Raw genomic sequence first — 11,783 nt, 5'->3', positions numbered from 1 at the left:
ACAAGGATAGGCGCATCCAGCTCGTAAGCCTTGATAGGGTTACACTGGTTGAGGCACTCCTTTTAAAGACTTGGAAGGCTGCGGGTAACGAGCCATTGGCCGTGGAGAGGGTTTGCACGAGAACGGTTTGTTCAAAACATATGAATTTGGTCTTATTTAATGCAGGATTAAATGCCCTTCAACCGTCAGGAAGACCACTTTTCGATAGGGTAAGTCCTTTATGCGGTATAAGTAACCGGAATAACGAAAAAGCGCCCCTTTCGGGGGCCCCCACCACTTAAGCACAACTCCGTCGAAGTCGAGAACCTAGGAGAGTCTTTATGGGCAACTAATGAAGCCATTAAAGCACTTAAATCTTTAGTAGGAATTATTTCCGATTTAATTCATTTTTGTGTTTAATTCTACTGGCCTATATATATAATTTAAGATAATATTTACTCTCAATTGACAAATAAATACTTTAATACTTGTTATTATTGTTTATTGTTATACACCTAGTGTTACATAATAAAGCTGAGCTATTTAAGAAAATCAAACTTCCTGTGGGTTTCAAGCAATTGCTTCTCTTTAATGTATTTTCCTTCTGAAGCAGTGCGTGGTAGTTTATTTTGACTTTCAACAAATAAGGTGAATAGTGTACCTGAAGTCCATTCAATATAATATATAAACTTTAAAATATTTATAATTAAAATAAAGGGCGGCGAATTTCCGGACGGCCCCGGGCGGCGAAAAGCCACGCTACGCCACTGGAACTATGTAGTTGGAAAGTGCAATGAGCATGATATTAAATTACTGACTTTTAATGCAAATCGTTGTCGTCGAAACAGATATTGACTGTCGTGTGCACTTACGCTGGCCACCGTTTCACATTGCTCTGGCCTGGGTTCCGACACTTGTCACCAAGTCGTCGCGAGTGCTTAGCAGCAGTTCAACAAGTTGGCAAACTAAATTCCGGAGCTATTATTTGCGAAGCTTTCTGATTCTAACGTTATTTCATCATAGTTTATACAGGGTGTTAAAGTCGCGAGTCTGATTTCGTGTTCTACGCATGATCATGATTGTTAGTAGAAATACATCTAGACATACTATGTAGGCAAATGTAATGCAATTAGGGGAAAGCGCGTAGGGCTTCACCCTTGCGGTGCACCCTCCTGTGTCGACGAGGAGGGGTGATCCTCTCAGCGCGCCATAACCGATTTTGATGCGCATCAACACGTCTGATGGAAGGAATATTACAATTAATAAATCAGTCATTTGGTAATAAAAAGAAAGCCGAATTCAGTAAGTACTTCTACTGAAAGTTGATTATGCAAAAAGAAAACTTATGAATACTAAATCAAGCTAACAAAAAGAAATCCGTAGCGAAGTTAGTGGTCAAATACTAGTTTATCGCGTTTATGCTAATGGCGGCTGTTCTGAATTGTTTCGTGTCAGCACTCAGCACCGTTTTGCATATGAAAACAACTAAAATTGTTTTAGTCGAAATTTTTGAAAGCTAAGCTGCCCGTTATTGGCAATATTTTAAGTGCTATTCTAATTTTCCTTCTTATTTATAAATAATTCTTTAAAATATCTTAAAGAAAAGCTCTCTCGTCGTTTTCGTTATTTAAGACTTACATATTCAAACGTAACTATGTCCTGTTCAAATATGGCGACCATCCAAATACAAAATACCAACTAAAAGTTATTGTTACCGTAACACCACCCGTATAATCGGTTGGTGGTAGGGCTTGTTCTAAGTCCGCCTGGCTAGCTACCACCATCTTACCTAAGTCTGTCGCCATAACAACAATGTTAACAGCATTATTGTGTTCCGACAGTTAGAGGTAAGATAGCCAGTTCCTCCGTGGTTGAGGATTCCGGGTGAAGCTCGCTTCCACCTTCGGCCTGATCGTCACTTACCATCAGGTGAGATACAGGTCAAGAGCTTCCTCGTTGTGGAAAAAAAAAAAAAAAAAAAAAAATAATCTAAAACGTCCGCGTATTCACGAGCACTTCCAGATGCATATAGCCTGGTTCCCTCCAAAGTACATGTAGCATATCGTGGTGCACTCGTAGGTAATTTCGAAGCCGTAGCTCTCGCCGACGACCACATGGAAGGCGGGCCCGAACTTCTTGTCCATGGACTCCTTGACCATGCGCGCGGCCAGCTCGTTGTTTTGCGAGAACTTCTCGCATGCAGTCACTGAGAGCTCCATCGCTTCGATGCGCATCTCCTCAGACATGTCGGAGTGCTGTGGACAAGGACTGACGTCATTAAGGGTTTTCCGGCCGTTTTCATATTAAAAATAAGGATCTGCCCAATCAACGATTTGTTGGACGGTTTATTTAACGTTTCCAATAGAATTAGGCATCGCATCCATCTTCTAAGGGTCACAAAGGGTGCTGTAATAATAGCTACCTTAGTAGTGAAGGTTTATTCACATTAGTAAGCCTGTAAGCCCTACCTACGTGGTCTGCGATGTGATGCTATTCTCGAGTTTCTATAAAACTTGACGTCCATGCACCATTTAGGAAAAAATGGTAGCTACTTATTTGTACTTAACTGTAACTACGGCCCGAGGTGAATAATTAAAAATGAATTGCGTTTTACCGTGTGAATAGTATGTAGGTTATTATTAGCCCACTCAATTGTTTTCTCAAGTCAACGTGAAGCCGACTGAGAAACACCAAAACGATGACTTCAAAATTTATCGTGGGAGCTCGTTGCTCCATTAGCTTCTGCCCAAGTTTAGCAAAAAATTAACGGGAATTAATTAGCTAATGTCGGTATATGTATTGAGCTTTTAGAATAGCAAATCTTCAAGCAAGCAGAAAAAGAACCTTTTGTTGAGATAGCTTTGGAACGCGTAGTTACACAAATAGGGATCAGATAAGAAGTTTGATTCATAAATATCCTCCCGATTGAAAGGAACAGGCGATTGATTTGTGATTGTAGGACAACAGTGGCTTGGATCCATCTGCCAAAACAAACAATACCGGAGAGAACACGCAACTGGTCGCGGCCGTTCAACTGTTTATTCAATTACGCTCACTGGAACCCGCAATGCTTTAATTTATGAAATGGTTTGTGTTTATGTGACCGCTGTGATTGCGGCATCAGAGTAATCTTAGAAGAACAAAATCTAAGTTAATAGGTAGGTAATAGGTTAAAGTACTATCAACCGCTCACGCCTCCTCTCTGCTCTTAGGTGGTGTGGTACACAAAACATATGTTCTGTGGTGTGGTAAGTAGGTACGCACCTATTATTCTCAAATCGTCAGGGAAATCGCTATTTTATGTCATCACACGTAATTTCTAACAAAACACGCAGTTTGTGAAAGTGACCTCCCGAATACGAATTCTAAAACAAATTAACACAAAATGAAGTTTGTTTTGTCATACGGCTGTTTGCAGAGTTAAACGCATTACGGCACTCTCCGTGTGAAGTGGCCAACTATTTATCATGACAATTATGAGTCGAATATTTAATCATGGTTAATTTGGTGTACAAAAAGCTACTCCACTACTAAAATGCGCTTTAGTAGTTGGGTCAGCATGTCGCTTTGCGGAATCGGAAGTCACGTGACTAGCAAAGATCCCTCCGTAAATGTGGTTAAAGTTATTAGAAAGATGTGGCGGAATGAGGTTTTTCATCTTAGCCACAGGCATTGACGGAAACCCGATATCCCTGGACGGCTCATCCTGGCCACTTCACCTTCGTCTGCCGGTGCCACCGTCGCGCAACACTGCGCGCCGACCCGCGGACCTTGACGTGTCCGAAATATAACACCAAACTTGGGATAACGTTACAAAGTTAACTTTAAATAAGTAAGTTAGCTTTCTAAAATGAATGATTTTATAAGAATAATCCTAGATAATGTGTATTTATTGAGCCTGGTTAAAAAGCGCAATCAAAATCCATAACAATGCGTCCACGTCCACTACACCGTGAACATAGAATACCTATAGGTAGGATGTGGTGCCTAGGTAGGTACCTAATGCCTAAGTTTATAATAGAGGCTAGACGGATAATGCCCCCAAAGGGGTTGGCAGGTGCAGTGGTAGCGTAGGTAGAGCGTCGCAGACAATATTATTTTGAAATTTCACCTTAGTAAACAAAGCAGAATTCGGGGAATATTATAAAATTATGTTACGTTAATTTAGGTATGTGCTTAACTATAAAATACAGACTTTGCTGATCATCTCATCGTTCCACACGAATAAACAATAACAAACCCTCGTTATGTAACTAAAGTAAATAAATAAGGGTGCATTATCTTACCCTGATTAGAGGATACGTGTGGATCACTTTCTCGCCGCCCGCACCGCCTGCTCCTTCGTCAGCCATTCTTCATTCACTTCACTAACTCACGGGCACTAGGTATTAGAAATTAATTTCGTAAATAATAAACTCGGAGCGATTGCAAGCGTAGCGCGCGTCGCGACGTCTCCCCGCTGTTTACTCGTTGCCTTGGATACCGACGGAGGCGGGAAGATGTGATTGATTTTTCTCGTCGCGTGTAGGTGTAAACGGCCAGCATCGGGTGATGTGCGGTCAATGCGAAATGGAAATGGCCACATCAAGTGCATGTCTGAGGTGCATGTGTAGGCGGCAGGATTGGATTTCTTATTTTTTATTACAAATACTTTATATTTTTTAAAGGTCAACTGTTTATTTAGTGTAGGTATTTAGATGTAGGTACTTACATACACTGTTGGTCATTTGGGTCATCCTATGGGTGGACCAAGAAGGGAATGGTTTCCTATCTATTGTTCCCACTGCTGCTACTCCTAGCAAGATATAAGAACAATGTATCATCAATAAAACCAAACCAGTAATACCTATTTAGGTGCTTTTTACATTAAATTAGTAGGTTTCTACCATTTCCTACCGACTGAGATGAAGGACCTAGGTCTAAGTGGCACTTAGCTGTTTTTATGAAAATGTTGTGTTGTTAGCTTTGGAAAATGATTGTATTGTTTGTAATTTGTACAAAATGGAAATAAAAAAGATTGTTCCGTTCTACGCAACATGACTGTAATAGTTGGCTCAATTATTTACAATCCAAACATCTAATTATAAAAGCTAAAGTCAATACTGACAGCTGACAAAATCAGCTGTTTTTGTTCTGTTCATGTTGTTGATGTGTTGTTTTTTCATTACAAAAATATTAATTATTACCACAAATAACTATATTTACTCAATAAAGACTAATCAGAATCATGACTTCTAGATTTAGTGGTGCATTACAGTTGACGGACCTTGATGACTTCATTACACCATCACAGGTAAGTAACCTAAAACATTGTATAGCGTGTTTAATTTCTTTATCTTCGTCGTCGTTGGTAAAGTTACGTCGTTGAAAAAAATTTAGGCCTTACAGATTTCATTTTATGAACCTAATTACTAACTCCTAGAAAGTTTCCAAATTGTTATTAATTGTTACACTGTAATTATTACGTGTTTTTGTTGTCATTGTCACCTACTTTAACAAGGCCACACGTACCTATATTTGTACGTTTACGTTTGATGTTATTACTTATTGCTATTATTACAACCTAAAACTAACAAATTATTCCAGGAATGTATCAAGCCTGTGAAAATTGAAAAAACAAAAAGTAAAACAGGTGCTAAGATCAAGATAGGTGAAGATGGATACTTTGATTTATCAAGTGGCAGAGAGCAGAAACTGCAGAAAGTGGAGATCACTCTTGCAGACTGCCTCGCGTGCAGTGGCTGCATCACATCTGCTGAGAGTGTGCTGGTGACGCGCCAGAGTCAAGAAGAGCTCTTACGGTAAGTTGACATAAACTTACAAGAAATATAATAATGCCGACTTTGTATTATACTAAAAGGCGAGGCGAGTTGAGCTGCATACAGTACTTAGTGATTATTGTAACTAAAAATATGAAATTTTTGGTGTTTCCAGAGTATTCTCAGAACGAAAATACACAGATAGCAAAGGTGTGACCAAGAATGTCAGCTTAGTAGTAATTTCCCTATCCCCACAGCCAGTGTTATCCTTGGCTGCTCGTTACAAGCTGTCTCCTGAAGAAGCTACCTCCAAACTGGCAGGTAATCTATTTAATCTAGACTGTAAATGACAAACAATAAAGCCCAAAATCACCCTGTTGAGTAAAAAATTTCACTGTGTGTGTTTTTGTTTCATTTTAGGCTACTTTAAAAGTTTAGGAGCAGATATGGTGTTAGATATGACAGTGGCTGAGGATTTGTCACTGCTTGAGGCTCAGCAAGAGTTCTTGCAGCGGTATCAGGACCAACAAAATGATCCCACATCTAAAAACCTGCCAATGTTAGCAAGTTCTTGTCCAGGTGAATGCTAAAAAATATTTAAAACTTTTTAAATGTCTTTTTACACTGTTTTTGTTTTTTATTTGTACTTATGATTAAAAACTTTTTCAGGATGGGTATGTTATGCGGAGAAAACACATGGGTCCTTCATATTGCCTTACATTTCCACCACCAAGTCTCCCCAACAGATAATGGGCTCACTGGTCAAGCAGTATCTGTCAAAGAAGAAGGAAGTGACCCCTGGGGAGGTGTACCACGTGACCTTCATGCCCTGCTACGACAAGAAGCTGGAGGCCTCTAGAGAAGACTTTTACAGTGAAATGTTGAACTGCCATGATGTTGACTGTGTTATAACTGCAAGTAAGTACACAAATACGATTCTTGAATATAAAAATAGTAATTCTATCTTTCTCAACTTTCTCTGTATTGAACATGTCATTGTACCTGTGTTGTTGGAAGTCCTTGTCATTAACAAGATAACAACTAATGAATATTAATTCAAAGAATAGGAAAGAAAAATATAGTGTAGTGATAAGATATAACCCGATCGAGCAATTACGCACCTCACTGGAATGCGACTCTTCCCTCCCATTTATCTGCACATCTCCCCGCGTTCGCCGCTTCCATACCAGAGCGTCGATGTGACGTCACGGTCGCCAGGTACGCAGTTAACTCGACCAGGTTGTAAAGGTGTTATTTGACAACACAGCACATTAAACTGCGTTTTTTCAGCAAAACAGCACCTTTAGCCAACAAGATACCTAATAGACTAAGAACTAACTGAATGTTTGTCAGCGTATGCTCCCAATATAGGTTAGAATGTTGGTGAATTATGAAGTTTGTGTCATCGCGGCTTTGGCAGCTATCTTTGGGAACATATGCTGACAAACTTTCAGCTTTTATAAAATGACGTAGGTCTGGCGTTCACTAGCTCTTAGTCCAAAGTGTCGTTGTGTTGATGTCTGCACTATTTTCATCAAATGTCTGAATTTATTTTACTAACCTAATTCATATTTCAGTTGAAGTAGAACAAATGCTGGGCAACAGCAACATGTCTCTATCAGACGCCACTGAAGCCGCGCTGGAGTGGCCGTGGGGCGAGGGCGATGGCGCGGCCGGGGTCAAGGGCCGCGCGGGCTCGGGCTCCGGCGGCTACGCAGACAGCATCTTCCTGCACGCCGCTGAGCAGCTGTTCGGAGAGACTAACGCGCAGCTGGTGTATAAGAATCTCAGGTAACACTACTGTTAATAATTATGAAAAATCTAAAACGTTAAAATAACGGTATCGTTGTGGCCAATGAGATGCTGTCATAGTGACATTGACAATACGTCAATGTCACACGAGAATAAAACGTCAGAATAGAGGGACGCGCGGAGACGACTCCTAAGGCTAAGTGATGAATTGTATCTAAAATAAGGCAATATACTGTGAAAGTTAAGTATCCAGTGTTTTATTTATGAGAATAGATCGACCGGCCTTTAATACTACCTACTGCTACTAGTCTTCCATTTGTTAGTGGTAAATTAAACAGAGTCTTGCTGTGTAGTCGATCTCCTTAATGATGTGACAGTAATAATATCCCTAAGAAGACTACGCAAACGTTAAGCCTAGGCGCAGACCACCGACTTTTAGTTGGCCGATAGTTGGGCCCGATTCTAATTTGTATAAAGCTGTCTACTCACGGACATTGCCCGCGGGCGGCGTGACCGGAGGGAGCGGCGAGCGTTCGGCGAACGAACGAGCAATGTTCGGTTCGCGAGCGAACATCGAAGAAGACGATCCTGACGCACTCTCTTCAACGACTGCACTAAACGGTCTCGATAATCTTGTAAATTTATACCGAATAGACAATTGTTTTCATACAGTCCACTCTTTTCATTTATTAACTTCCACTACACTCACTATCGAAGTAACAGAAGCATCGGCCGATACCAAATCGGCGTAATGTGCGCACCTTTATACATGTCCATACTGATTACCAGCCCGGCCCAACTATCGGCCAACTAAAAGTTGGTAATTTGCGCTTAGGCTAAATACCCTGCAGTGACGCAATGATCTCCCCTCTTAGATTAAAATATTTTAGGGTGGATACAGAAACCTTGATAATTTCCGTTCAACACACTATTAGTGAAGCGCCATGCCTACAAAAATCTCAGGTGAAGACAAGCTCTAGCCTCTAGGACTAAATAAATACACGCAACGTCTCCCTCTGCCCTTTCTTAGGTTTCGTTAATAGGTTTTTTGTCAATTTTATTGTGATCAAAAGCTATAAAGCCTTAGTATGGCAGGCTATGAACGTAGTACGCATTTACCAGTGCAGGTACGTGTCCAATGGAGATGTTACAAAATAGCGCAGTAAAAACAATGAGTAATCATTCATATTCATGTATTGTGAAACTGAATGAACCCGAAGATGAATGCGTTTAACCCTTAATTGTTTACCATTGCAACATTAGCATTACAATTATTTGAATTGATACCTATTTTTTAAACTTCAACTTTAAGAAAATAATTTCAATGCCTATAAAAGTAATATCTTCCGCGTTTAACCATTTTCGTGACAAAAATAAGTCTATCTACGCTATCTATATATTTCGCCCCCACATAACACTATTTCATAAAAATAGCTCGGTATAGATGAAACAATGTAACAAACTACATAGTTCGGGAATAAATGACGCACTGTAAATTGTCCAATGATTTATTTATTTGACTAAAATAATATTGTTGTTAATTTCAGGAATCCTGACTTCAGAGAAGTAACTTTAGAAAAGGACGGCAAAGAAGTCTTGAAGTTCGCAATCGCGAACGGGTTCAGAAATATACAGAATCTGGTGCAGAAGCTCAAAAGGGGGAAGTCGCCTTACCATTATGTGGAAGTCATGGCGTGTCCATCAGGTAAACTTTTAACCGTTCAGGTAAACTTTTGACATTTTATAATTTTTATTAAATTTGACTGTTTGACATTTTATAAAATTGACATTGTATTTATTTGACATTTAGAAATTAATGTATAATTTATTACTATTTAATTAATTTTTAGTCTGCACTCTGTATTAATTTTAACTGTGGAAACTTTGCTGATTTCTGTCCTATTTTTTTGTGTGATTATTTGTCTGTATATCAAAATTGTTTGTTTCCCTAATATCAATAAATAAATAAATAAATAAGTTATGCAATAATATTAATGATTCATCAACATCATCATCATCATCCAGATCATTTCATCAGCATCTACTGCACAAAGGCAAATAGAGGGTTTGGCCTGCACTCTCTAACCTATGGAGAGGCGAGTGGAGGAGTTTAAACGGCTATTTAGTTAGATTTAATTGGAATGGCGTAGACTTTAGAAAATTTATAGATCTAAAGATAGATGTACAATTTTTATTTGGTCAGGCATTACTGAGTCATACCGTTTTCGAACCCAAATGTTGCCATATCGAATCCATGTTGCCGGGAAATATTGCCCAAAACTTTTCTTATTAAAGATCATTTTCCCACTAACTCTAGGTTGCCTGAACGGCGGTGCGCAGTCCCGGCCCGTATCCGGCGAGAGCGGGCGAGCGCTCGTGCAGCAGCTTGAAGCGCTTTACGCAGCGCTTCCTCGCGCCACCGACCGCGCCGCACGCCGGCTTTACGCTGAATGGCTCGACGGCCGCGACTCTGACAAGGCAAAAGCAGTGCTACATACAGCCTACCATGCTGTGGAGAAGGCTGATATCGCGCTCAATATCAAGTGGTAACCAAGACCGTCTAACTACTAGGGCCCTGGGCATTTAGTATTTTAGACACCCTGCAACTCTTACTTTACGCCGCGTGCCGGCTTTACGGCTGCGATTCCAATAAGGCGGTTAAGGCGGTGTTGCATACAGCCTACCATGCTGTAGAGAAGAACGACAGCGCTCAACATCAAGTGGTAGCTCAAACCGTCTTATTTACTAGGGCCCTGGGCATTTAGACACCCTGCAGCTCTCGCTTATGCCGCTTGCTGCCTATACGCCGACTGGTTTGATGGCCGTGCTGTGACTGATAAGGCGAAGGCAGTGCAGTCTACCATGCTGTGGAGAAGGTCGACATAGCTCTCAACATCAAGTGGTAGCTCAAACCGTCTTATCTAATAGGGCCCTTGGTATTTAGACACCCTGCAGCTCTCACTACGCCGCGCGCCGTCTCTACGTCGAATGGCTTATCGGCCGCGACTCTGAAAAGGCCAAGGCGGCCTACCATTTTGTGGAGAAGGTCGACATAGCGCGCAATATCAAGTGGTAACCAACCGTCTCTAACCTACTGCGCCTTGGGTATTTAATAAAACAGGAGGTCTATTTCCTCGAATTCAGAGATTAGCCATATTAACTGTTAGTATTCACATGTTCTGTTTAAATTTTTATTAATGGCAATTAAATAAATTCATAAAAGTCCGCGATCTTGGGATCCTAGGCAGTTGGCAAGTGTCCAGAGGCCTTGTGGTCGCACAAACTGACAGACGCCTAAATTCAACTTTAATAACTTTTGGAAACGTTAATATACTGATTTCTCATTTTGGTCATGCAATAAGCTGACGCAATAGCAGCTAGCTGCGGTGTAATAATCTTGTTCGGAAAATCTCGCCAGATAGCGTGAGTTATGAAATTCTATCCATTTGAAATGTAAATGTAACGCCCAACAGCTTGTTTTTACTTTTCTCCACTGATAACGGCGAATTGGTGACCTACGGGTATGACGGTGTAGTTTAAACATATTTTTACAATTTTAATTTATCGAATAAGTAAATATGTATAATTAGGTATTATTTATATTTTTATGTGATGAAAATGAAAATCTCCGATTTATAATGTTATAAGAGATAATATTTATGTAACTGCATATTATATTATACTGATTTCAGTCACAAATAAAGGCAAAGCAAGGGCTTGCCTATTATATTCATGATAAATAATTCAATTTATTTATAGTTATGTATTTTATTTATAATTTAAATAATGTTTTATTGACTTACTTTAGTTTCCTTAAGCTTAAATAATGAAATAGTACCTAATTTAAATATTATGCATACTGCAAGTATTCACTATCAATACATAGATATTATTTTGAAGCACCTCTGCGATGTATTGTTACGTTATGTTGTTGTTATTTGTATATTTTGCACATTTGTGCAACCAGTTTCTAAAGATTGGGTTTGAAAATCGCGAAACCTTAGTTCCCTCTCCCTTGCCCATTTATCTTGAGAGTGAGAGGTAAATAAGGTGCCACTTTTTTCAGATCCATCTTTTACTGGCACGGTTGTAAATATTTTGATTGTTTGTTGGTAAAGAAGGAGGAACAATAAAATTGTTGAAAGTAAAACGATTATTTGTATAGCAACTAAGCTCATTAGCGGGTGACAGTGAATTATGCATGCTAATGGCGGCCGTGACGTCGATGCCTACGGAGCTTGTGCACTGTCACCTGGTGCGGTTTAATTCGACGCGATATGTAGATTACCGTAT

General features: G+C 39.9%; 2 protein-coding genes across 2 annotated transcripts; one reads left to right on the top strand and one right to left on the bottom strand.

The window, feature by feature from the left end:
* Nucleotides 1-1,406: 1,406 nt before the first annotated feature.
* Nucleotides 1,407-4,519, bottom strand: LOC114365673 (dynein light chain 4, axonemal). Its single transcript, XM_028322294.1, has 3 exons — nt 4,266-4,519; nt 1,964-2,234; nt 1,407-1,709 (listed from the first exon to the last, which is right to left on the bottom strand). The coding sequence occupies exons 1-2, from the start codon at nt 4,329-4,331 to the stop codon at nt 1,986-1,988; spliced, it is 315 nt and encodes a 104-aa protein (XP_028178095.1). The 5' UTR covers nt 4,332-4,519; the 3' UTR covers nt 1,407-1,709; nt 1,964-1,985.
* A 563-nt stretch (nt 4,520-5,082) lies between these two features.
* On the top strand, nt 5,083-11,049 carry LOC114365662 (probable cytosolic Fe-S cluster assembly factor GL21135). Its single transcript, XM_028322283.1, has 8 exons — nt 5,083-5,272; nt 5,566-5,780; nt 5,914-6,059; nt 6,159-6,317; nt 6,408-6,656; nt 7,316-7,529; nt 9,038-9,195; nt 9,808-11,049. Exons 1-8 carry the CDS (start codon nt 5,207-5,209, stop codon nt 10,038-10,040), a joined length of 1,440 nt encoding a protein of 479 aa, XP_028178084.1. The 5' UTR covers nt 5,083-5,206; the 3' UTR covers nt 10,041-11,049.
* The last annotated feature ends 734 nt before the right edge of the window (nt 11,050-11,783 follow it).

This window comes from Ostrinia furnacalis, unplaced genomic scaffold (assembly GCF_004193835.3).
Source record: "Ostrinia furnacalis isolate ACB-3 unplaced genomic scaffold, ASM419383v2 OfSCF7606, whole genome shotgun sequence".
In the NCBI taxonomy this organism is placed as follows: domain Eukaryota; kingdom Metazoa; phylum Arthropoda; class Insecta; order Lepidoptera; family Crambidae; genus Ostrinia; species Ostrinia furnacalis.
This window is presented reverse-complemented; position numbering and strand designations above follow the sequence as displayed.